We start from the raw sequence: 24,731 nt of genomic DNA on the forward strand, positions 1-24,731 counted from the left end.
GAACAGATTTTTTTTAATAAATTAAGCCATAGCAAGTTTCTTCTCCCAATCTCAGCCCTTATAGCACTTATTGTATTGCATCCTCTTGTGCCTTTTTTCTTTAAAATAAATTGCATATCATTAACTAAAAGAAAAGATTACAAAGATTCTCATTTCTGTTTGTTGACCTTCCTGAACTTTCTTTACTTTTTGTGAAACATTTTTGTACTACGACCTTTTATACCTTTACATTATAAAGAGTTCCTGAGAAATAATTTGCATGCCAACTGTTTGTTTTACATGATTTGCCACTGATTTTTTATAACCTGTCAGCATTCAGCAGTTTGCATGTGAAAGAAATGAATTTTCATTTCAAAGCACTCTTTCATACCTCTAATATGTAGGAGGTTTGTGACATCAACTTTTTAGGCCTCTTCCAAAAATAACAGTTTTCTGAAAGTGCACTCAAAATGACAGAGCCATTAGCAATGTGAACATGACAGATTTCAATTATTAGTAAATGCTTTTTAAATGTCAGCAGGGCCTGAAAAAAGGCCTGTTTTCTTACAGCTGTGAAGGTATCGTGTGTAATCCAGTTGGAAATCTTTGCAATTTTCTTATCGAGATACTGGAATCCCCAACAAAACTGAAGTGACATGACATAAACTAGTTAAAGAAAATTCGTTTTGTTGCATCGTATGGTTTTGAAGATGATGAAGAAATAGTAATTAATATAATACATTAGTGGTGATGTAAATACTAATCCACCCTGATGCTATCTAAAGTGCAGTTCCTCTAATCCTTCACTCGTATTGCAGTGCTATACAATTTTTTTGTGTTAAATTTGTATGTTATCATGACTACAGCCTCTCTTACTGGAGGTATTAAGACTGTCAATGTTGCAACACACATCAATTGTGTTAATGCTTTTCTTTAAAACAAATGAAAAGCGCTGAAGAACAAAAGGCTTAAGGTTTGAATCATAGGAACTTGTTTGACCTTCTGCTTTTGGAAGTTCTATGTATTCTATTTAGGAGTTACGTTAAGAAAATTCACTTGTATTTTAAATGACCTTGGTCAGATACTTTTACCACCAGTTTAATCAGCTAATTTTGGGCCTTGACATTAACATAAAACCACCCAGTTCTGCCATTAAGCTCTAAAATATGTGCTCTATTCAATGATGTAAAAATGCTAATAAATTTCCCATTTGTTTTTGCCCAAGTTCAAAACATTTCGACCTGTCACAGAATGTGAAGTCAGCGCATGTTGAGCGGCTGCATTTGCAGGATTGAATGTGAGCGATGGGGCAAACATGACCAAGGCTACATTCCTCGCTGATTTGATTTGTCGGGAATTTCTGATGTTTTCTTTAAACCTCAGTTTTTGTGGTCAACACTGAATGAAGCTTTAATAGAAGAACGTAATTTCTGCTCATTCACACTGCAGTCATGACTGGTATTCAGTGGATGTTAAATAATTTAAAATAATCTTTTTCATTCGTAAATCGTTCCTCAGGGATTTTCAGTCCGGTTGGATATTTGTAGCAGTGTGTTTACTATAAAGAGATGCGTCCTATTTATTTGGATGTGGAATTGTTGCTTTTAAATGCATTTAGCATTCAAATGCTTTTCATTTTGTGTGCGTGTGCATGTGTGTTTGTGTGATAGAGAAGGACATTAGACAGCAGGCTGTGTCAGAGATGATGGAAAGAATTAAAAAAGGCATCCAGCTCCGGCCAGTTGGCCAGACAGTCAACAAGGCCAGACCACCACAGGTATGACACACACACACACACACACACACACACACACATAGAGTAACACTTCTTTTATTATTACAACATCCAATGACATGTCCTACCTGGACACCAAGTAGAGATACCTGTCCAAAACCATCAGCTTATTAACTCTAATTTCTCGGTCACAGTGGCAGCTCTGCCTACATGGAGTTTTTTTTTTTTTTTTGCAAATTTTCGTGAACGAACGATTGCCTTCTTTGAGCAGGTGGCTTGTGATGCTGCTTCAAATAACAATATCAGGTCCTAAACTCATAATTGTGCATAATTGGGGATTTCTATTCGGAGAGCCATTAAAGAAAAATAAATATTGGCTATATATGAAATGAAACACCTGAGGACATGGTGCTAGAGGAAAATAATCAACAACAGGTTGGTGTGGTGCAGCCTGACAGCACTTCCTCAAGTGTTTTATTTCAATGGTACCACTGCAGTTTGCTAACCGTTATCTTTTTTATTTATTAATAAATCACACCTCATACTTTTTATTCTTTGTAGTTACGTTTAATGTTCGGAAATGTCCACAAAGTTCATGTTATTTCTTACAGCTTTTAACAGTCATTCACTTTCTCTTAATATTATTGAAAGACAAAGGTGCTGCTTGTTACTGAGAAACTGCAAAACGCATCCTTTCTCCTTAAGACTTTCCTATGGTGGAAAATTTGAAGTTGCAGCTTTACCTCTGACACAGGAGGCTCCGTTAATAATCTACTTATTATTAGGCTTTGATTATGTAGAGCGTGATCCATGCAGGTGGCTGTGAATGAGCTGTTACTATAGAAACAATAACGTAAACCTATATAAACCTGTGGTTTTTATTATAGCCTGCACTACTGTCAGAACTGCTGTAGAAAATAAATCAACACCTTCTAATGAGTCAGAATTGATAATTCAACAGCACTATGGTATACATTCAGATAATTGTCTCTTATTCTGTCTGATTGCTATTGATACGGTTTATTTGTTGTTCCTTTTCTATAACAGAGAGAGCGAATACCGTCTGGCTCTGCCATTCAGGAACTTAAAGGGATTTTGGTAAATACATATTTAAATACATTGTTTGGTTTGTCTGATATGAACAATCTATCCTTGCTAAATTAGCCATACATTATGAACAAGTAAATATTTCCATTTTTCTGTTCATTGTCATGTATATCTTTACCTGTGAGCAGTTTTGTATGTATGTGAGTAGAAAACAAGAAAGCCCAGAATAAAAACTAATTCATAGTAAATTATCATTATGATGCCCTAATACACAGTCTTCTGCAATTACAATAAAAGTTTTAATAGCTTAAAAATGGACTGTATTATGTGGTCACAAAAAATAAGCTGATGGCTAAACTGTAGTGAAAAAATGTCTTCAGTTCCAGATAATTGTCAACACTAAAAGTTGGTATGATGACTCAGGTCAACACAACACAAAAGTAATCCTGAGCTCAGGTTAAAGTCTGAGTTCTCCTCATGTTGGTGTGGGTTTTCTCCGGGTTCTCCGGTTTCCTCCCACCTTCCAAAAACATGCCAGTATGTAGACTGGCTACAATAAATTGCCCCTAGGAGTAAAGGAGTGTGTGCATGGTGCCCTGCAATGAACAAGCCCCCATCCAGTGTGTATTCCCACCTCGCACCCAGAGTTCAAGAGATAGACTGCAGATCCACTGCAATCTTGACCAGGATAAAAATGAATGAATGAATTTGCAGAGAGTTTGACTTTGCGCACTATAATTGATAGGACACGCACTTTGCTATGCGCAACTCAATCTCGGAGGAAATTTGCTGGAATTGAGAAAGCAAAATATGTGGATTTCATGCTAATGAAAACTCCACCACCCCTCACATAACTTTAATGTTAACTGCTCAACCTTTTTTACAAATAGGTTTGCACAAATTCTTAAGATTTTGGATATAACAATTCATATCTGAGTGGGTGGGCCATTTTGTGGGTGGAGCCTGACATGACTTTCCCTGTGTGTAAACTATGCAGACTTCTGTAAAACGCCCCTCCCCCTGCCCCTCCCCTCCTGCAAGACCCTCCTCTCCGGAACCACAGTCTGAACTCATGAGAGTCCTAATGAAACGACGAGGTGTCCTGGAGACAGCACACGATAACAGTGAGTCTCACACACACACACTCAACACACTCTTTTAGCATGTTCACCATTTTCTCACATTTTTTTTTTTTTTTTTTTACACTCCTGTTCACCCTTTGCCTCCCCAGCATTGTCAGCTCAGCTTTTTCCCAGCAGTGTTCTGGACCTGACCCGGGTTAAGATCACTCCTACCATTGTTGACAAAAGTGCGAACAATCACAACACGCAACACTGACACCTCAACAGCTAAACACATCTGGGCTGTGAATACTTTGTATACAGGTATACAGAGTCAAGTGCATTACGGAAGGGCTCTATCTCATGCTGTTGAGATGAAGTTGAGTCAAGCAGTTTTTTTTTTTTCAAGTTAAGGCAGTAGTACAGTGTTAGTTTTGTAACATATGCTTCCTCCAAGTCCTGCACCAATTAGGCTATTCCTATGTCCTAATTCCTGTCATGTTTCGAGGTATCTACCACACCGTAAGGTTTTCTTTCTTGACATATGTCTGGAAATCCATCTTTTTTATAGGGCTAATCATCTTCATAAAGCAAAGTTTAGTCCCAGTCATGTTTATGGAGATCTACCTTCTGTTGCGTAGTCATTCTTTCATGTTCGTTGCTTCTGTCCTCGCTGTACCTAGCTAACCGCTAGGGCAGTAGATCTAAATGAACCAGGATTGGCTATCGTATTAACCAGGGGACAACCAAGAGCTGCCGTCCTAACCCAACAAAGTTTTACCATCAGGAACCATTAAGGAACGTACCTATCTGGAAATCAATCCAACTGGAGTTTGCAAAGCCTTGCTCAGACTTTTGTTCAACACACAACAGAAACACTTGGAAACATCATTAACAGGTTTTAAAGTAGGTCACCCAGCTTAAACTGTTGTCATTTTTGGTTCACATTTTGTTCTGTCTCGACTCAAAGGCTACCAATGTTGCATTTTCGCTTTAACATTTGGAAGGCACCAAGTTTTCCCCAAGATTAAATGTCTTATGTATCAATGTAAATGGCATTTATAACTTTCCATGGCTAATATTAACCATTAAGGTTTGTTTCTAGTTCCTCAAAAACATGACTGGAGACTTTAATACAAGAGCATCCCTATTTAATTTGATTAAATCTAAGATGTGTTACATTCCCTAAAAGCACAGGTCTTTTCATCTTTTAGTATGTTTGAGGTCATTTTAGCATTTTGTGGATTACCAAATATCCCTCAGTGTTGACAGTACAGCAATAGTGGTTCTACTGGTAGTGAAATAAAATCCAATTTTTCCCAGAGACATTGGAGATTGCTTGAGTTATTTTGTGGTGCCAGTTGAGACAAAGTTATTCACACATGCATTGTGTGCATGAAGAGAGTTTGGAGACGGGCACTGGAGCTTAGCCTTGAATGCTTGCCAAGTGTGTGTATTTTGAATGGCTATGTCTAGACCACTATTAATCCTGTATACACCCAATCAGTAATTACAAGGCTCTGGACATCTTTCTTCTCTTCTGTCTCTAACTCTCCTGATTGTTATAGTATTGTCAACCATTATGTTTTCCCTTCTTCTCTCTCATTGCTGTTGGATTCTTGTTTGCCTTTTTTTTATTTGTCACTGTTTTTAACGCTCATGTTTTGTTCGATACCTATTTACAGTACAGTGCTGTTCAATGGATGTCTCGTTCAGGTTTACAAAAGTCATTCTTGTTATTCTCAGGTTAAAAATAACACAAAAATGATCTCTGGGTAAAAATAAACACTTGTTCATGTTTTTTATTGTTGGGAAATTTGAAGAAAATTTTGAATGAGTGTTATTTATCATTCGAAACAACATTCATAATTTAACCTTTTCAAAGTCCTTGGATTCTGTATTGTCTCTCTTTATTTTTTTTTTTTGTTACTTTTTTTTTTTTTTTTTTTTTTGCGCTATACATCACCTTTTCTGCTTTGTCCCCTTTCTAAAACCTAAAAAACTTAACACTCTTTAACACAAATGCATGGTTTTTTTTTTTGGTTTTTTTTTGCAACACACACTCATTTATAAATCTGATTTACATTTTATGTCAGTTAAATGAACCGTGAAATCATTATTATTTACTAAACATATGTTTAGAAACAGTTATTAAAATCATGTTGAGAAGTAAACATTAATTTTCTCAAAATGTATGTAATGGGGACATTTGTTTGCATAAATACTATAGAGAGTTGATGACTCTTTTTCATCATCCTCATTTTGTCCTAAGAATATTTATTGCTAGCATTTACTCTGTGTTTAGCCAGTATCCTAAATCTCATACAACTGAACTAAACAGCAGGTTAAAAAGAATGGTGTGCCATGTATGGTGTAGTGGTATCAGTGCCTTTTTCATGGATATTCAACTAAAATGTGTAACGGTCCAGTCACATAAATGTACAAAGGTTTGGATAAGCACCTAACATGACTAAATGAGTCAGAACAGCTACCTTTTAATGCTTAATCATTAATGATTAGTTTATTGATATGGATTTGACTACTTTTGATTCATCCCATGCACTCTGAACATATGAGATTAATGTGTTTTGAATTTGACGCAGGAAGAATAAACACATACTTCTCTGTCCGTTCTTTAAACAGTCGGTTTTTATCTTCAAGGGTTTTTTTTGTTGTTTTTTTTTAAAAACAAGCCATGGTGTCAGTTCACTCATCAGACCAGAGAGCATAAATAAAATCTATTGTCTCTAGCTCTGTAGCTAGTCTCTGGTTTGATGAGCTACCTTCAGCTAAATAATTTACATAAATGCATGAGATTGGAATAAACTGCATCAGAGAATCTGCTGCAGTAACCGTGCTGGTTCATGTTTAGAAAATTAGCCATTTTTTCATGTTTATTGGCTCTCCTACAGCTTTTTTTTAAAACATTTGAATTGACTCACTGAAATACTTTACCGAGTCTGCATCTAGATTGCACACATTATGATTCTGTTTTGATTCTTAAGGCAACACTTTGATATGTGACCAAGTTTGTTGAGAATCTGGGGAAGGCCCACCTTTAATATGTGAATGATGATTATCTAGAGAAGGACTGTTTTAAGTACCAGACTTATGGGCAGATGACCAACCTATTTACACCTTAGTTTAAAAACATTTTTTTTTTTTTTTTACTCACATCTGTCCTTTTTCAATAATAGTTTATTTAAAATCAGTTATAATCTAAAATAACCAATTAATAAGCACTAACAATCATTACACCTCTACTATTTAGTATGGTACTGTGCACCTAGGGACACAGTCTTACTGTATAACAAAATACCATTTTTCATGTTATATATTGGTAGGTTTGATTTTTTTTTTTCCCTCAGCTTGTTTTGATGTAAAATTAACAACCAGACAATCATGTACAAAATGGGATTTCTTTTGGCAAAACAAAACGATATATTTACACCATATTTTAATCATAATAAAATACCTCCTTGAACAGCTTCTGTAACACCAAGCTGAATGCTTTGGATCTATCTTAAATATCTCTGAAATTTAGCACTTAAGGAAAAAGCATGTTATAAACTGTGGCTCATTACTATTTCCCAGCGCTCTTGTTTTCTCCACATAGGAGACAAGCAGTGGTAGAGCCTTCCCCCTTTTTTCAGAAGTCACAGACAAGTAGCCATTTTCGGTGGCGTTCATGTGTCCGTCATCTCGGCCGTTTCATCAGACAAGGTGAAACTTTTGTTCTGTGCCTATGTGCAGAGGGAAACGTGAGGCCTTGCAGCGACATGCTCCTCTTCAGAAACAGAGCACATACCTGCCGTCAAGCACAGAGCACGAGTGAGCCCTCGCACTCATTACGAATTAATGGATTGGGGGTGATTGCAGGGCTTATGGGTTTCTTTTTCAAGGGGAAATTCAAAGTATTGACATTGATGGAGGTACACACCATTGAAGACAATTTTATTTTTAGTGACGACCGAATAAGTACCTTTTGAGACAGGTTTTATGAAACATGTCATTGTATTCAATAAATAAATAAATAATAAAACACTTTTGTAAATGCATGTATTCATCATTTTTGGAAAAAGTGACAATTGAGTGAGCTGTCACATTTGCTCACATGCTAATGTGATATTTTTGAGGTGTATGAATGTGGAAGTGGCTTAAAACTCCCAGAGAACAGCATTTCAACACCTGATCCTAAGTTCAGTTAAATATAGTAAATGTGCTCTGTAGGTCAAATTTAACTACACACACTGAGGTTGTTTATATAATTTAGATGGTTATCCTACATACCATAAAGAAACATATCTGTCCTAAATCAGGATTCCTAAATCCTTACAAATTTGTGTTCAATATATTTCAGGTAGTGTTCGTATCTGTGTGTAGTATTTGTGTGTTCAATATATTTCAGGTAGTGTTCGTATCTGTGTGTAGTATTTGTGTGTTTAGTATATTTCAGGTAGTGTTCGTATCTGTGTGTAGTATTTGTGTGTTTAGTATATTTCAGGTAGTGTTCGTATCTGTGTGTAGTATTTGTGTGTTTAGTATATTTCAGGTAGTGTTCGTATCTGTGTGTAGTATTTGTGTGTTTAGTATATTTCAGGTAGTGTTCGTATCTGTGTGTAGTATTTGTGTGTTTAGTATATTTCAGGTAGTGTTCGTATCTGTGTGTAGTATTTGTGTGTTTAGTATATTTCAGGTAGTGTTCGTATCTGTGTGTAGTATTTGTGTGTTTAGTATATTTCAGGTAGTGTTCGTATCTGTGTGTAGTATTTGTGTGTTTAGTATATTTCAGGTAGTATTCGTATCTGTGTGTAGTATTTGTGTGTTTAGTATATTTCAGGTAGTATTCGTATCTGTGTGTAGTATTTGTGTGTTTAGTATATTTCAGGTAGTGTTCGTATCTGTGTGTAGTATTTGTGTGTTTAGTATATTTCAGGTAGTGTTCGTATCTGTGTGTAGTATTTGTGTGTTTAGTATATTTCAGGTAGTGTTCGTATCTGTGTAGTATTTGTGTTGAGTATTTTCAGGTAGTGTTTGTGTAGTATTTGTGCTTAGTGCTTTCATGTGGTGTTTTTGGCTGTGTGTAATATTTTTGTTCAGTATTTTCAGATATTCCTTATGCCTGTGTGTATTATGTGTTGGCTTAGTGTTTGCATATGGTGTTTTTGGCTGTGTGAAGTATTTGTGATCAGTATTTTTAGATATACTTTGTGTGTAGTATTTGTGTTTAGTATTTTCAGTTAGTGTTTATGTATATGTGTGGTATTTGTGTTTTGTGTTTATAGGTATCGTTTATAGTTTTGTGTAGTATTTATTTGTTTAGTATATGCAGGTTGTGTTTATGGCTCTGTCTTATTTGTGTCTTTAATATATTCAGGCAGTGTTTATGGCTGTGTGCATCATATGTATGTTTACTATATGGAGGTAGTGTTTATGTCTGTGTAGTGTTTGTGTGCTTAGTGTTTGCATGTGTTTTTATATCTGTGTGTAGTATTTGTGTTTAATATTTTCAGGTGGTGTTTATGCCTCTCTGTAGTATTTGAGTTTGGCATATACGAGTAGTGTTGATGTCTATGTGTAGTATTTTTGTGTTAGCATTTGTCTGCATGAACTGTATGTGTTTATGGCTGCATGTAAAACTTGTGTGTTTAGTACATGCATATAATGTTTGTGTTTGGTATTTGCGGGTAGTGTTCATGGCCGTGTATAGTATTTACATGTTTACTAGATGCAGGTGGTGTTTATGGTTGTGTGTTGTATTTGTATGTTTACTATATGGCGGTAGTGTTCGTCAGTCGTATTTGTGTGCTTAGTGTTTGCATGTGTGTTTTATGTTTGTGTGTAGTATTTGTGTTTACTATGTTCAGGTAGTGTTTATGCCTGTCTGTAGTATTTGTGTTTGGCATATGCATGTAGTGTTGACATCTGTGTGTAGTATTTTGGTGTTTAGTGTTTGTCAGTGTGTAGTAATTATATGTTTAGAATTTGCAGGTAGTATTTATGTCTGTGTGTAGTGCTTGGTTGTTTTACTACATGCATATAGTATTTGTTTGTAGTATCTACGTGTTTACTATATGCAGGTAGTGTTTATGGTGCAGTGTGCAGTATTTATGTGTTTGTTATTTGCAGGTAGTGTTTATGCCTATGTGTAGTATTTGTGAGAAATTTCTGTCCTGCTTTTGTAGCTTTACCACTGCCAGCCAACACAAAGCAATCGTTTCTACTGAAACATCTCTAAATTGGAGGTGCCCTCGTGTGTGTGTGCGCGCGTGTGTGTGTGTTCAGGAAGCACTTCATTTAGCCTATTTTGTTAGTCATTTATGTTTATTTTCCAAACAGAATGATTGCCTGGCGGGGAATCAGAGCACTCCTGAAGCGTTGCCAGTGGATTTATGTATTTCTGCCTGTTTTTTTCTCTCTCCTGCTGTTATGCGTCTCTTACCCTTTTTAACCTTTTTCATAGCAAAGTTTGGACAACCTACACTCTTAGCCTCTGATCTGTAGGCAGAATTACTATTTACCCACTAAACAACCCAGCAAGCGTCTTTCTTATTAACACTTTCGTTTATATGTAGCACGTTTCATTCATAAACCTCAAAGCAGAATCAATCCAAACGCCTACTGAAAAGATGTGCAGCCCTGCTTGGTGTCTGAAAGTGTTTTGTAATGTTGCAACACAACTGTGAGATTTTCTTTTCTACTTCATTCACACATACACACAGAGACATACACATACCAACATCCACAAGCAGATCCTGCTGCAATGAACTATAGCTGCCCTTTTTGAGCCGCCTAAATAATGTCTCCATTCAGAGACGGACAGAAAGAAAAGTGTGTGTGTGTGTGTGTGTGTGTGTGTGTGTGTGTGTGTGTGTGTGTGTGTGTGCGCCAGAAAGGATTCGGAAGAGGAAGTGTGTTGTCAGTACACAATTCCATGTGTGATTGACTCACTAAAGAGATTCACAGCTGATTTTTTTTTTTATAAACTAAAATGAAAGAATTGAACTGCACTAAAATCTAAAGGGATTATATTTCAGATTTTTAAGAAATCTTAGCGCAGGCAGCAACAAAAACTTTTTGCACTACACACCATTTCACCATTTTGACCGATGTTTTCTTTTTTAAAAGGCAAGAATCTAAATTTAAAAAAAAAAAAATCTAAAATAATCTACAAGAAGCTACAAGTGAGCATAATATAAAGTGAAATTTATTAAGAAGATAAATGAGAGATTTTTGCAAAATGGTGTCCTGTGTATATGGTGCTTTTTAATCCTGAATTAAAATGGCTGTTTTGAGAACACAGGGACATAGATGCAGAGCTTTCCACTGATTTGTGTCTTATCGTTTACCATGCTGTTAGCTTTAGAGGGGACAAATGTTTCTCATAGTTCCACATAAATATAGTCCTCTCTTATTGTTATTGCTCTGTATTAGTAGTATATTATAAGAAGCCTTTTGAAAGATTCATTCATTTATAGTCTGACTGGTTGTTTTGTGTTCTAGTGCTTACTCCAGCACTTCTGTTTAATTGTAGCTCCCTCTGTATTTCCCAGAGATGGAAAGTACTGAAGTCATTTTACTTTGTGCTTTACCAGAGTCTAAGTGAAAATCGAGTAAAAATCTTCCAGTGTGTTTAGAAACAAAAATTGTAAACTTTCCGGTCTAAAATCTTTAATGTTGATGACCAAAATTATAGAAAATTTTAGTATTTTTTTCTAGAAGCAAAATTCTTTGATGTACAAAATTTATGCAGTTTAGGATTGTTACATGCAGCTGATTTATGAGGTAAATATTTATATTTAATTAGAAAAAGATAACAAAAAATATTTGTTTTAAAAATAGGTAACATGTTCACTGGAGTCTGGAATACACACTTTTTTTTTTTTTAAATTTGGGATTTTGCACACAGTTTGCAAAGACTTAGCAGAGACATGCTGCATTGAGAACAGCAAATACTCTAGAGATCAAGAGAAATCAGGAAAATGATTTCTGTCAAATTACAGTAACATTCTCAAGTCATTTGTATGTTATTTATATCTTAAGTGTTCCTTTAAAAAGTGCCTTAAATTGATTGTCCATCAGTGTGTATGAAAGGGTTAACTCAGTGTATCTCAGTCTCATGCAGTTAAAGTTGTTTTTTAAGCATTTTTTCAGCTTTATGATTATTTACCATGTCTGACGCATATGAGTAATTACCACAGACAAATTTCAACATGTTTTCCTGTACTGAGAAAAAGAAACCTGCTTACTCAAAACTCAGTAATAATGGATGTCTAAGGGCAGTTGTTGGGATGTCAATAAACATCTGTGCAAAAACATACTCAGCCAAAGACATTTAGTTTTGATATTAAATATTTAGATATTACATTAAGTTCTGTAAAGGCTGCACTCAGTTTCAGCCTGATGGCACACGGACGCTACGAAACCTTCACAAACGTATAAATAACAAGAATTATGTTTTATTGTAGTGCTCAAAATGTTGAATAAGAGTCCATAAGAACAGCTTTTAAAAGACTTTTTCTCATGTGTGTCTCATCCAAAGACGTTTATTCTTCCTAAGACCATTTATTCACACATTATACACAGATTTCATCAACTGTCCTTCACTGAGATTTGGCTGAGAAATATCTTGAACTAAATTAGTCCCACGAATGAAATGAAAATGTCATTGAGTTGATTATAATATGGTTCTCTCCCTCTGTCTGTTTTTTTTTTCCATCTTGTAGGAATTTTTGGAACAGAGACGACTGACGGACCAATGAAACAGATGGAATAATAAAACGCACACAAAGCTACACTGTGCTCAACTACTCAGATAGTCGTGAAAGGACGATAAGTACATTTTATTTAGCATTAAAGATAACTCACTGTTAATCAAAGCTTTTCTCACAGATACCATGTGTCACTTCAGCTTATACGTGTGTTTAAATTAAGAAGGATATTTTTCTAACTAAGAAAGTCTTAGATTACAAAAGAAGCTTAAAAATGCATGTTTAACATCATGGATACAGTGGGGTCAGTATATAGCTGGTAATATTACTGTAAATAACTTACATGTAAATGTTAAATAGAAGCACCCTATATGTCATGTATGTGATGCTGAAATTACAGAATTAGCAAATTAGGTTTTTGAGCCATTTTTATAAATGTATTATTACGTGTTTACAATGTAAATTACAATGTATTTTAATACAAACTTTTTATTTCAAATTATATATCAAACCAGCTAATTATAAATGCAGTACACAAGAAATCCAAGAAAAACTCTTTTGTTACAGTGTGTTGATGAAGTTGGAATGTGGTGTGTGTTATCAGGTTGCCTGTTCCGTCTGTGTTAACTCCTCCTCAGGATTGCTTTCACACAGCAGCTTCACCTCTCGCATACCTGCAAAATAAAAACACAAACACATCCCTTCAGTACTCCATCATTTAATTCACTCATGTATCTCCTCTTCCCTTCATTCTGGCCAAAGACTAGAGGAGAAAATGAAAGATGGCACAGTGCTTCGGTCTTGTTTTTCTGGCCAGGATCCAAGTACCGGTGACGTTAGGGGCTTGTGGGGAAGGCGTCATTTTGTTGCCAAAACAACTCATTCAGCTCAACTTATTCACATGGCTGCCATGAAAATAATAGAACTGAGAAGAAGTGGTTTTGGGAACTTAAAAAAATATATTGCAAAAGTAATATAAAAGTCATGAAGAACAAGTAAAGTCTGAGGAAGAAACTTTTTTTTATTGGCAGTTGAATGGGAGGTTTGTTGCTTTTTTTTTTTTTTTTTTTACTTTTTAAAACTTTTTTTTAACTTTTTTGAACAAAATTTCCTAAATATTGAGCATAATCATTGCCTATGACAGTTCTGTGTTGTGGGTAGATGCCTGAGAAATAGATTTTGCTTAAATCCACAGTTTTGTTTAACACTGTGCATTAGGAAACATGTTTAATGGTGTGTGTGTGTGTGTGTGTGTGTGTGTGAGAGAGAGAGAGAGAGAGAGAGAGAGCACATAATGAGGTGTAAATATATGAGGGCTTAATTATGTTTGTATGAGCATTAGTATGGAGAATAAGTACTACATCTGTACCCACAATGCACTGCTCATTCAAAAGGGTGTCAGTGATAGTGTATATTTCCATGTGTTAATTTACTAACTGCGTATGTGTGTGTATGTATGTGTGTGATGTTTTCTTACCCAGAATGCCCTGTTCCTCCAGCTCCTGCTCTATCCTGTGCAAACGATTGTACTTGTTCATCCTCCCCCCTCCTGTCAGCCCACCCAGCTTAATGAATGATACACCCAGGCCTACAGCCTACACACACACACACACACACACACACACACACACACACACACACACAAACACTGTATAGTTGTAAAGTTACGTATAAGCAGTGCAAATACTGCTTAAACCCTGAATGTATTAATGTAATGTATTCTCTGTACAAAAAGCACACATCAATTTTTATGTAAATACATGAAATAATGTCACACCACATCTATCATGGAGTCATCACCAATCTCCTCACTGTTCACTGCTAGAATGGTCTCCCCTTCTGCAAACACACACAAATAGTATATATCCAAAGAAAATAGTGTAAAATATTTTAAATGTTTGTATAAAACCAAACCTGAGTGTCATATTATTGATACCAAAGTGTTATGTAAAATGCAAAGTAAAGTTTGAATGAAAAAAAAGCTTCCCAAAAGCTTTGCAGCACAAAGATCATCTTTAAATGGCAGAGCGAGCATCGCATTGAACATCCCGATGATCTTAATTTGTGATGCTTCTAGGAACTGCCTCATTGGGCGTGGCCTAATCTTCTAATGAGTAATTAATTGCATCATTGTCATATAATGATGCAATTAATTACTCATTAGAAGATTAGGCCACTAATAAGTAACCAATATTAGCCCAGCCCACTTTAATTTCTACTGAAGTACAATTATTCATAATTGTGTTGCATTTTATTGCAAAATTCTGTTTTAATGGTTTTGCTAATAACCATAATCATTATCAAATTTTCAGTCAAAGTTTACTGCTAGTTCATAACTTGATTAGATTTTCATGGTGAGTTTTAGGATATTTAGTCAGGTGTGTTTCTGGTGTGTTTCTGCCTCATTGAGGTACCATACATACATGTATGTTTCCTTTAAGATAATTCTCTCTCTCTCTCTCTCTCTCCCTCTCTCTCCCTCTCTGATGTCCTTGATAAGCTTTTCAGTGAGCTAATGTCTATTAAAATGTCTTCTCTTTCTTTCAGTGTCTTTCTCTCACTGTCTCTCTCCCAGTATCATGGCCATGAGAGTTATTCATCCTGTGGATATGCAAGTCATGTGTGTTTAGCTCAGTAAGTGTGGGCTGTTTAACAGCTACTGTTGAGTATGTATGTGTGTGTACATCAGTGTGTGTGTGTGTGTGTGTGTGTGTGTAGCTTTCAGTCTCTCTTCACATTTAAACAAGCAGTCAAATCTGAATTTTTTTCCCCTTTTGATGTGTTTCATCTGACATGTATTCTTTCACAGTACAGATGCCTAGATCCCATTTTATTTCCTTTTCAATACAATACCTATACCAGTTATTATTTTTGTTTGTATCTGCTTGTGATATTTTCTAATGAATTTAGTGTATTTCTCAAAATGTAAAGAAAATATTAGTAACCTCTGCGACCCTGAACAGGCAGTCACTATATAAATGCACCGTGCACTGCCACATGTTTGTGTTAATAAACTAGCCTGTGCACCTCCGTGGCTGGGGTTAGCACCCAGCGTGGGGCTCAAACCCACAATCGTGAGATCAAGTGTACCATGCTCTACCAAACGAGCTAGCCAGGCATCTACATGATCAGGGAAAAGTTGGGAAAATTAAAAAAAATATAATAATAATTAAAAAATAAATAAAAAAAAAACTACTTGTGCAGCTGCATGGAGAATGCAAAGTGCTATGATTTAAATAAAATGAGAGCAGGCTCTGACGACTACCTGTTCGCTCAGTGACAGCATGGAGGAGGTCAGTGAGGGTCATCTCGCTTCTGTGCCTAAGAGTGATCCATGTGACCCCTGGGGGGAGGGGCTTGGCCTCCTTCCAGCGAGGGCAGGGCCTGTATGCTGCATCTGCAATTAGGCAAGACTGGCCAATAAGTGAGCTCAGCTTCTGCCACTGTTCCTCATCCTGTACATAGAGAGAAGAGAAGGGTTGCCAGATTTTATTTAGCAAGAGACTTATAAATTATAGTGACACATTAACTCTAGGTTGCCAGATTTTGTTAACAGTCATCAGTCGGACTGAAACCACGGGCTTTCATATTTAATTTTCCATAGAGAAAAGCTCTCTGTAAGACCAGCAGCCAAGGTTACCTGATTTTTTTCTGTACAGTACAACAAGGGCGGTCAGTTTCTAATCTTGGGTTGCCAAATTGGATAAGACTGTATTACCTCCATTCCTACTAGTAGCTTATGGTGATATCCTTGTGACAAAGCATTTGAGAAACCAGATACAAACTATCTATGTGTATAGAGTATTCTGAGAGTGAATGTGGAGCTGCTCTCTTACCTCTTTCCTGAAGGGGTCGATAAGGGCCACAATAACTGGATATTTACTGATCAAACCCGCAAACATGTCCACCAGCTCATCCGGAGACTTCAGAGTCCCTGCCATCACCTCATACTTTCCTCTGGACTATGGTACACAAAAAAGACAACTAATTTCAACAAACAGACTCAATTTAAATAAAGTTCTTTAGTATAAATTCACTTACACACTATGCTTTGAGTTTCTATTAAGCTAATCAGGGACCCAGTCGTATGATTGTAGAGAATACAGTAGCGTCCAGAAGTATGACCATTCGTACCGGAAAGTGACGAAGTGATAGGTGACCTTTTTTTTCTGTAATTTGATAATTTGATGCAAATTAGTTGCGATGATATAAAGCAACAAATCTACATGACTGACTTCCAAAAATGCAGACCAGTCTGGATTCTCTCATTCCACTGAAACAGTTCTAACCTGTGTTTAGTTTAGGCAAAAATGGAATTTAAAAAACTTCTAACATATTAAATAACATTTTAAGCAAGGAATAACATACTTTGCAGGTTGTACTGTTATAGGAAAATAATAAAGGACAGGGTGTTGTGATGCAGCCCAATGCGAAGCAGTGTTACAGGTACCACCCAGAGGTTGTTTATTTTCCAATAACAGGATGTCCCGTAGTGTTTTATTCCTCTTATACCACAGAAATTTGTGAGAACCATTTGAGAACCATACATCATACTTTTTATTAGTTTATAGTTACATTTAATGTTGTGGAACACCCACAAGACAAATTAGTTCCTGTTATCACTTGTGTAATAAGATGAAAAAACACGACTTTCCTGTGGCGGAAAACTTGCTGACCGTTACAATTTGGCGACTCTGTCCATAAATTCCTTCTATAAATGAAAACTTCACCGTGTCAACAATTAAATGTCTCAACAGCATGTTTTTTTAAAGATCTGTTTATTATTACACTTAGATTATTTAGCATGTGGGTCCCTGGTGGTCTAGTGGCTAAGGCTCCTGCACTCTTGCTACCACGGCCCGGGTTTGATTCCAAGGCAGGGAAGCAACCTAGCCACTGGGAGTGTACTCTCAAGTCTGGATAAAATGGGAGAGTTGCATCAGGAAGGGCGTCTTACTATATAGAGCATCCAGCACACAAGTCCCTGTTTAAGACCTTACAATAGAAACAACAACGTCAGAGTTGAGAATGTTTGGAAAGCTATTGTGTTAAAGCAATACGTCTTTTCCAGATGTTTAAGCGCAAAATATCCCTCACTGTATTTTATATACTATTGTTGTTGGTGCCAGTAATTTTAACCAAGGTCTTGAGGAGAAGGGTGTGTTTGATTACTGTTGCAGTTGAATTAAGCTGACCTTCCGGAGCAGTGCTTTTAAAGCATGATTCATCACAAATGCTTTACTCAGTAATAATGATGGAAAACCAGCAGACATTTGTGCAACGGTTGAGAGTCTTGGCAACTGGTCTGCATTTTAGTTTTATTTCTCATTAACCATATCTCTCTTTTTCTCTTGAGGTTGACCTTTGACCCTGCTTCCACTTACATAGTCAATGAGCGTATGAGCAGCGCAGTTTATCACCAGCCGGAGCTCTGTGCCGATCGGCAGGCCCAGGTTTGAGCACGCCTCCATCAACAGATCGAGAGCTTGTTCGGAGCGTTCAAGCCCAAGCTGAATCACGCCACCATCTGAAACCTCCACTACCACAGGCTGAGAGAAAGAGACTAATTATGATATTACAATCCATTCATTTATACATCACTTGATTTTCTCTAAGCTTTTTTTATGAGTATTTTACATGATCCAGGTTTAAAAACTGAAAACTCACCCCTGACTTCCCTGCTGTAGTAGTGGCTATCCTCCTTATCTCTCTCTGAACATCACGGCACATCTCGATGATCTGAACACATGTAAATACACACCACAGTAAGCTTTACAGCATTTAAAGATCCCTTGAGTTATTCAATGACAAACACACACTGCTAACATTCATGGGCTATGTGAGTGGAGGCAGGGTTAAAGGTCAAACACAAAAAAGGAGATATGGTTCATTTAAAATGAAGGAAAATGCTGACCAACTGCCATGAATCTCGGCTGTTATCATCATCATCATTATTATTATTATTATTAATATTGTTGTTGTTGTTGCACAAACGGATGTAGAGGTATCTGATTGGCTGTGATAGGTCACTTTATTTCTCTGGAGTGCAGTGCTTTCAGCTTTTAGTTTAACACACTACTGAGTTGAAACCAGTGAGACACAAGGGCACAAGAGAAGGAAAATGAATAAAACTAAAACCAAAATTAAATACATAAAAGCTAAAAAAAAAAAAAAAAAAAAGTATAAGTATTAAAAAAAGTTATATAAACTTACTTGCAAATAAAAATGAACTAAGAAAATCAACTGTAATAACTGAGGTGTGTGCAGTATTCATCTGTGTGTGTGTGTGTGTGTGTGTGTGTGTGTGTGTGTGTGTGTGTGTGTGTGTGTGTGTGTGTGTGTGTACCTCTCTGGTTCTATGTGGTACAGTGGGCAGCAGCATGACCTCCTCTAGCAGGTTGAGCTTTCCAGCTGATGCTTTTCCACAACTTAACACTGACACCAGCGGCATGGGCATGAACACTCTTAGAGCCTGAGAAAGATCAGTGGAAAAGAGAAGAAGAAAAAACAATCACAGCAGAGGTGTGGAAATAAAGTGAAAGAGAGAGACAGGGAATGGGAAGGAGGTTGGAATGTGTAAAGTAAGAGAGGGGTAAAATGATAAGCAATACACAATCAGCATTTTTTTATGTTAACTAATCTCACATCTCATCCAGCACCTAGAGCTTTTCATTTATTTTCCAATCACCATCCCCTTCTGTCTTCTCTTCTTTGATTTGGTATAAATCGCTAGTTTTAAGCTGCCATGTGATATTGCCTTTCAAAATGTTCCCCCTCTAATTCCTTGTCACATTGGTGTTATTCTAATCAGTGCAGTTGCTCTAACCTTGGTGATGATGCTCTAGATTTGGTGTTGATGTCACATGTTGCATGTTATTCATTCAATATACCACTTTTTTTTGCACATGCTTCCAAAGAGCTTGAAGAGCTGTGTGTGTTGCATTAGTGTTGCCCTTCCAGAGCAGACCTTTAAAGGCATACATCATAAAAAAAATAATTCTGTGTATATACACCAATGAGCCATAACATTAAAACCACTGAGAGGTGAAGTGAATAACATTGATTATCTTGTGGGAGCGAAGGCTAGTCCATCTGGTCTTCCCACAGAAGAGCTAATGTAGCACAAATTGCTTAAAACGTTAATGCTGGCTATGATAGAAAGGTGTCAGAATACACATTGCATCGCAGCTTGCTGCGTATGGAGCTGGATAGCTGCAGACCATTCAGAGTGCCCATGCTGACACCTGTCCACCGCAGAAAGCACCTACAATGAGCATGTGAACATCTGGAAGAAGGAGGAACTGGACCATGGAGCAATGGAAGAAGGTGGCCTGGTCTGATGAATCATGTTTTCTTTTACATCATGTGGACGGCCGGGTGCATGTGCGTCACTCACCTGGGGAAGAGGCGGCACCAGCATGCACTATGGGAAGAAGGCAAGCCGAGGGAGGCAGTGTGATGTCCTGGACAATGTTCTGCTGGGAAACTCTGGGTCCTGGCATTCATGTGGATGTTACTTTCACATGTACCACCTACCTAAACATTGCTGCAGACCAAGTACACCCCTTCATGGCAACGGTATTCCCTAATAGTAGTTGCCTTTTTCAGCAGGATAATGCGCCCTGACACACTGCAAAAATTGTTCAGGAATGGTTTGAGAAACATGAAAAAGGGTTCAAGGTGTTGACTTGGCCTCCCAAGTTCCCCAGATCTCAATCCAATCAAGCATCTGTGGGACGTGCTGGATAAACAAGTCTGATCCATGGAGGCCCCACCTCACAACTTACAGGACTTAAAGGATCTGCTGCTAACATCTTGGTGCCAGATACCACAGCACACCTTGAGTCCATGCCTCGATGGGTCAGAGCTGTTTTGGCGACACAAGGGGGACATACACAATATTAGGCAGGTGGTTGTAATCTTATGGCTGATCCATATGTGTGTGTGGGTGTGTGGTTAGCACATTTGCCTTGTGCCTCGAGGTTTGGGGGTACAATTCCTGCCTTTGCCCTGTGTGCATGGAGTTTCAGGGGTTTCCTCCAGGTTCTGTGGTTTCCTCCCCAGTCCAAAGTCATATGTTTTAAGCTGATTGGCATATCTAAATTTTCCGTAGTGAGTGAATGAGTGTGTGTATATATATATATATGTATGTGTGTGTGTGTGTGTGTGTATATGTATGTATTTGTGTGTAGTTTGTTAACCTGCGGGTCTCTGAGAGTGAGGATGTGTTTGTAGAGGGGCATGGCTGTGAGGCTTGCTGCAGATTTGGCTGCTGCCATCGACAGAGCACCTACTACCATCGCCCCTGGCAACATGGGCTCCGGCTCCTCAGGAGGAGGCAGCGGCTTCTCTGAGGCGCTGCCTTTCTTACCTGGAAATGCAACAGCCCAATAAAAGACACAACATCAATACTAATACTAGAACATCAACAACAAAATAAAACAGCATCAACATCAAAGCCAGAGTATCAAGACCAATATAAGATCATCAACATCAGTGCTGGAGCATCAAGACAATACAACAGCATAAACACCAATGCGAGAGCATCAAGACCAATGCGAGAGCGCCCACAACAATACAGCATCAACAATAATGCTACAGCATCTACAACATCAACACTAATGCTACAGCATCAACACCAATATTACAGCATCCACATCAATGCTAGAGAATCAACACCAATGTTAGGGCATCAAAACCAATACAACAGCATCAACGCTACAGCATCAATACTGATACTAGAGCTTTTTTCTAGATTCTTATTTTCACTCTACCTTTCTCTCCTTTCTGCTTGTCTTTGCTTGTAGCAGGTGCATGAAGTGTTGTGGTGTCAGATGTTGCTTCAGTCTTCTCCTCTTCCTCACCTTTCTTTTCTCTGTCACGACCATCTTGGTCCTCAAGGTAACGGGCCATGTAGAAATCACTGCAACACACATACACACTTATAGATCATCTGAATTTGTGCGTTTGTGTGTGTGTGTGTGTGTGTGTGTGTGTGTGTGCACGTCTACCTGAGCAATTTGTCCAGGTGTGTTTGGTGGGCGGGGTTAAAGCCATTCAACATGGAGCTCAGCTGATCTCTGATCCACTCCAGCGCCACCCCTACGGATGCTTGACAATGGTTACCATTGGCAACTTCATTCCATCTCTCCATGACATCACCATCCATACCAGTAACCACTGCATTACTGACTAACTAAACAACAACACACACAAGTAATGACCATCTATAAGGCATAGCTCAGAGATTAAAAATATATAAAACAGTGTGTTCAACCACCAACAGGAAGGTATCATTGCTATCTGAGTGATCTGTCTCTGTTTTGCTGCTGAAATGTTGTAGCATTTTTCATTCAGTGCATAGGATCTTCTCCATGCGTATACAGTCTCTCATGTGACACAGCAGTTTATCTCACTGGTTGCTTGTTTGTTCAAATGTTATTTTTCACTGCAACATTCATAATGCACCAGATTCAGAACATGAGGTTATAAAGAGGTTATATGTTAGAGTGCGGCTTCCCAGCTCCAGTCCTGGAGAACCACTGACCTGTAAAATTTAACATTTTTACTGTTTTACTAAGCCCTTCATGAGCTAGACCAGGTGTGTTTGAAATACAGAAGGCTTGAAACTATGTGTCAATGGGTTTGTCATTAGAGAACCCCTGTGATAAAGCAGAAAAACACTGGCTTTGTTGTATTCCTATTCAAAGCATGGAAAACACCTACACAGAAAAATCTGTCATCTCTCTGAGTATCAGCCTACCTTCTCTTCATTCCTGACGACGCAGTAAACATCCACCTGCAATGCTGCTTCCCCCCTGCCATCATACACCTCTCTGCCCACCACTGCACTAATCACAGGTGTGTGTGAGAAGCCAGAGAAGTAGTTTGCCTGACAAAAAAAAAAAAGCACAAATCCGTACAAATTAACTAATGATCATTAAACAAGCCCTCATTTAGCCTAGAACTTATGAGTAAATCGACAAATGGAAGAAAGTTTGTGTTTTGGAATGCCAAGTCCATGGCATGACCCAACACAAATACTGTGGCATGACCCGAAGAAGAGTGTTCCTTCATGAAATGCCAGAAATGATGAACTGGAACAGGGAGCACGTTGGATTAGTGGTTAGCATCACCTCGCACCTCCGGGATAGGGGGCTTGAATCCCGCCTCTGCCCAGTGTGCACAGTTTCTCCTTGTGCTTCAAGGGTTTATTCTGGCTACTTCGGTTTTCTCCCCCAATCCAAAGACACGCGTTGATGGCATTTCCAAAGTGTGTGTTTGTGTGTGTAACTGTGCCCTGTGATGGGCTGGCCCCCTCTCCAGGGTGTCCCCCACCTCATGCCCTGAGGTCCCTGGGATAGGCTCCAGGCTCCCCCGTGACCCAGTGTAGGATAAGCAGTATAGAAAATGGATAGATGGATGAACTGGAACAGATTTGTATAGAGGAATGGTCTAAAATTCTTCCTCACAGTAGTCCAAGTCTGATCAGCAGCTACAGAAAAAGCTTGAGCTACATTATTGCTGTCAAAGGAGGATCTACCTGATATTAACATCAGTTTTTTTTCCCCAATCAGTGTGTTCATTTAAGACATAAAAGCGCAATTATTTAGGTTCACAAACTTTTTCTTGCAACTGTAACTAGATAAAACCATTCCATTAAAAAGAATTTGATGATACACTGAGTATTTGCTGGATGTGGACCTGAACCCACCTGTAGCCAGGTTCTGGCAGGAAACCATCAGGCCATTTCTCATGAATGTTTACATGTCTCTAGGCAATTTAATTATCTGTAATTATTTTAATTAGATTTAATTATAATCAAAATGTCACAGATTAATGCTAATTCAAATCGTTAGCATGACTTCATTAACTAGCTAAGACGAACAGACTTCCATACCAGATATCCATAAACATCATTCGGCTTGGCAAAAAACATCTCATTTAAAAGAGTTTCTAGCTTCTGGGGCACGCCGTTTGCTCTGTAAAACTCCGCTGCTTTGTTCTTTAACTCATAAAACTCTTTCTCCTCCTTTGATATTCTGCTATTGCAGCTCACAATGCCTTTAAACGACATTTTGCTGCTGTTGCGAGTAAGTTCGGTTCACACCTCTCTGTGTAAGAAGGGCTGTTTATGTACTGTGGTTGCTCGGCAACGTTTGCTGTAACATCGCGAGATTTCGGCTGCGTCCCAGCACTGCTTTCTACTGTAATATCGCGAGACTTAGGGTCCAGGACGCTGCATACTGGAGTACTGAATAGTCAAAATAGTATCGTGACGTCGGATACAATTTGGTGCAAAACTAAGTTTTTTAAATTGTTTGTAGTAATTATCCTTTATTTATGAATAACACATATACACTGGTAAATAACTCTCAGCGTACATCTTTAATCCATACAAGGTCATCTGTAAGGGCACGAGCAGCTTAGGAGTTATTCACTAATTAGGCTGCTTCATTAATTAATTAATTATTTTTTTGCTTCCATGGCAACGCGCAGGGTGTAATCGCTCTCTGATTGGTTTCCATGAGTTCATCTTAATGAATGTGCTCAAATACTTGAAAATAAAAACTAGTCGCGTGGCCGTTTAAGTAAAATGTAGGTTAGATTTTCAGGTCAAATAAACCTTGAGCTGATGATTCTGCTATTTCTCTAGCTCTTACACACAAACAATCCACTACTTCTGATCGAATATACTGCTTTTTTTAATTATTTCTAACATTTGTTTCTTTATAGTGCCATGTTTTATATAAATACATTCTTGTATTTTTTTTTATTATTAAATTTAAGAAATTGGATATTTAAACTATACACCCGAGTAAAGAATAAAACAGGTGTTGTAATCATTTCTGTTCTGTTTACACACTGCTGAAATTCAGTGTATGGAGCTGAATAGGTTGGCTGGTAGAGAAACTAATAAACTATAACATATAAAAGTGATGCAAAATAATTATTCACAGAACCGCAGAATTATCAGAAATTAATGACATTAAATATGATAATATAAACGCAAATTACATAAACAGTGCTTAATTCATAATTCTTAATTCTAAAGAAAAACTACATTATGTACTGAACGACATTTATTAAAATTCGGATGATAATAATAATAATAATAATAATAATAATAATAATATAATAATAATAATGGTCTACAGACAAAAATAGACTTACAGTCAAATTAAAAGGAAAAATGAA

The 24,731-nt window shown here is 37.5% G+C and overlaps 2 protein-coding genes across 6 annotated transcripts in view; one reads left to right on the top strand and one right to left on the bottom strand.

Annotated features, from left to right (window-relative positions):
* The window catches only part of shtn1 (shootin 1), a 52,595-nt gene extending 39,361 nt beyond the window's left edge, over positions 1-13,234 (top strand). For 2 of the 4 annotated variants that reach the window (XM_026944264.3, XM_034308285.2), the window contains 4 exons: positions 1,650-1,756; positions 2,762-2,812; positions 3,759-3,885; positions 3,993-6,060. In XM_026944264.3, the coding sequence (XP_026800065.3) occupies positions 1,650-1,756; positions 2,762-2,812; positions 3,759-3,885; positions 3,993-4,099 (392 nt within the window). In that variant the 3' untranslated portion in view covers positions 4,100-6,060. Of the gene's footprint in view, positions 1-1,649; positions 1,757-2,761; positions 2,813-3,758; positions 3,886-3,992; positions 6,061-7,438; positions 7,828-12,548 lie in introns of those variants that run through there. The other 2 variants (XM_053237679.1, XM_053237678.1) reach the window with 2 other exon arrangements.
* Positions 13,060-23,700, bottom strand: eno4 (enolase 4). Of its 2 annotated transcripts, XM_026944262.3 has the most exons (13): positions 23,434-23,700; positions 22,297-22,425; positions 21,545-21,729; positions 21,308-21,456; positions 20,735-20,904; positions 18,880-19,005; positions 18,201-18,272; positions 17,918-18,082; positions 16,370-16,495; positions 15,799-15,988; positions 14,311-14,372; positions 14,011-14,128; positions 13,060-13,207 (listed from the first exon to the last, which is right to left on the bottom strand). In XM_026944262.3, the coding sequence occupies exons 1-13, from the start codon at positions 23,608-23,610 to the stop codon at positions 13,134-13,136; spliced, it is 1,743 nt and encodes a 580-aa protein (XP_026800063.3). In that variant the 5' UTR covers positions 23,611-23,700; the 3' UTR covers positions 13,060-13,133. The 2 variants fall into 2 exon arrangements, with proteins under 2 accessions (XP_026800063.3, XP_026800064.3); XM_026944263.3 differs by lacking the exons at positions 14,011-14,128; positions 14,311-14,372 and having other exon boundaries at positions 13,088-13,207.
* Between the last annotated feature and the right edge of the window lie 1,031 nt (positions 23,701-24,731).

This window comes from Pangasianodon hypophthalmus, chromosome 10, assembly GCF_027358585.1.
Source record: "Pangasianodon hypophthalmus isolate fPanHyp1 chromosome 10, fPanHyp1.pri, whole genome shotgun sequence".
In the NCBI taxonomy this organism is placed as follows: Eukaryota; Metazoa; Chordata; class Actinopteri; order Siluriformes; family Pangasiidae; genus Pangasianodon; species Pangasianodon hypophthalmus.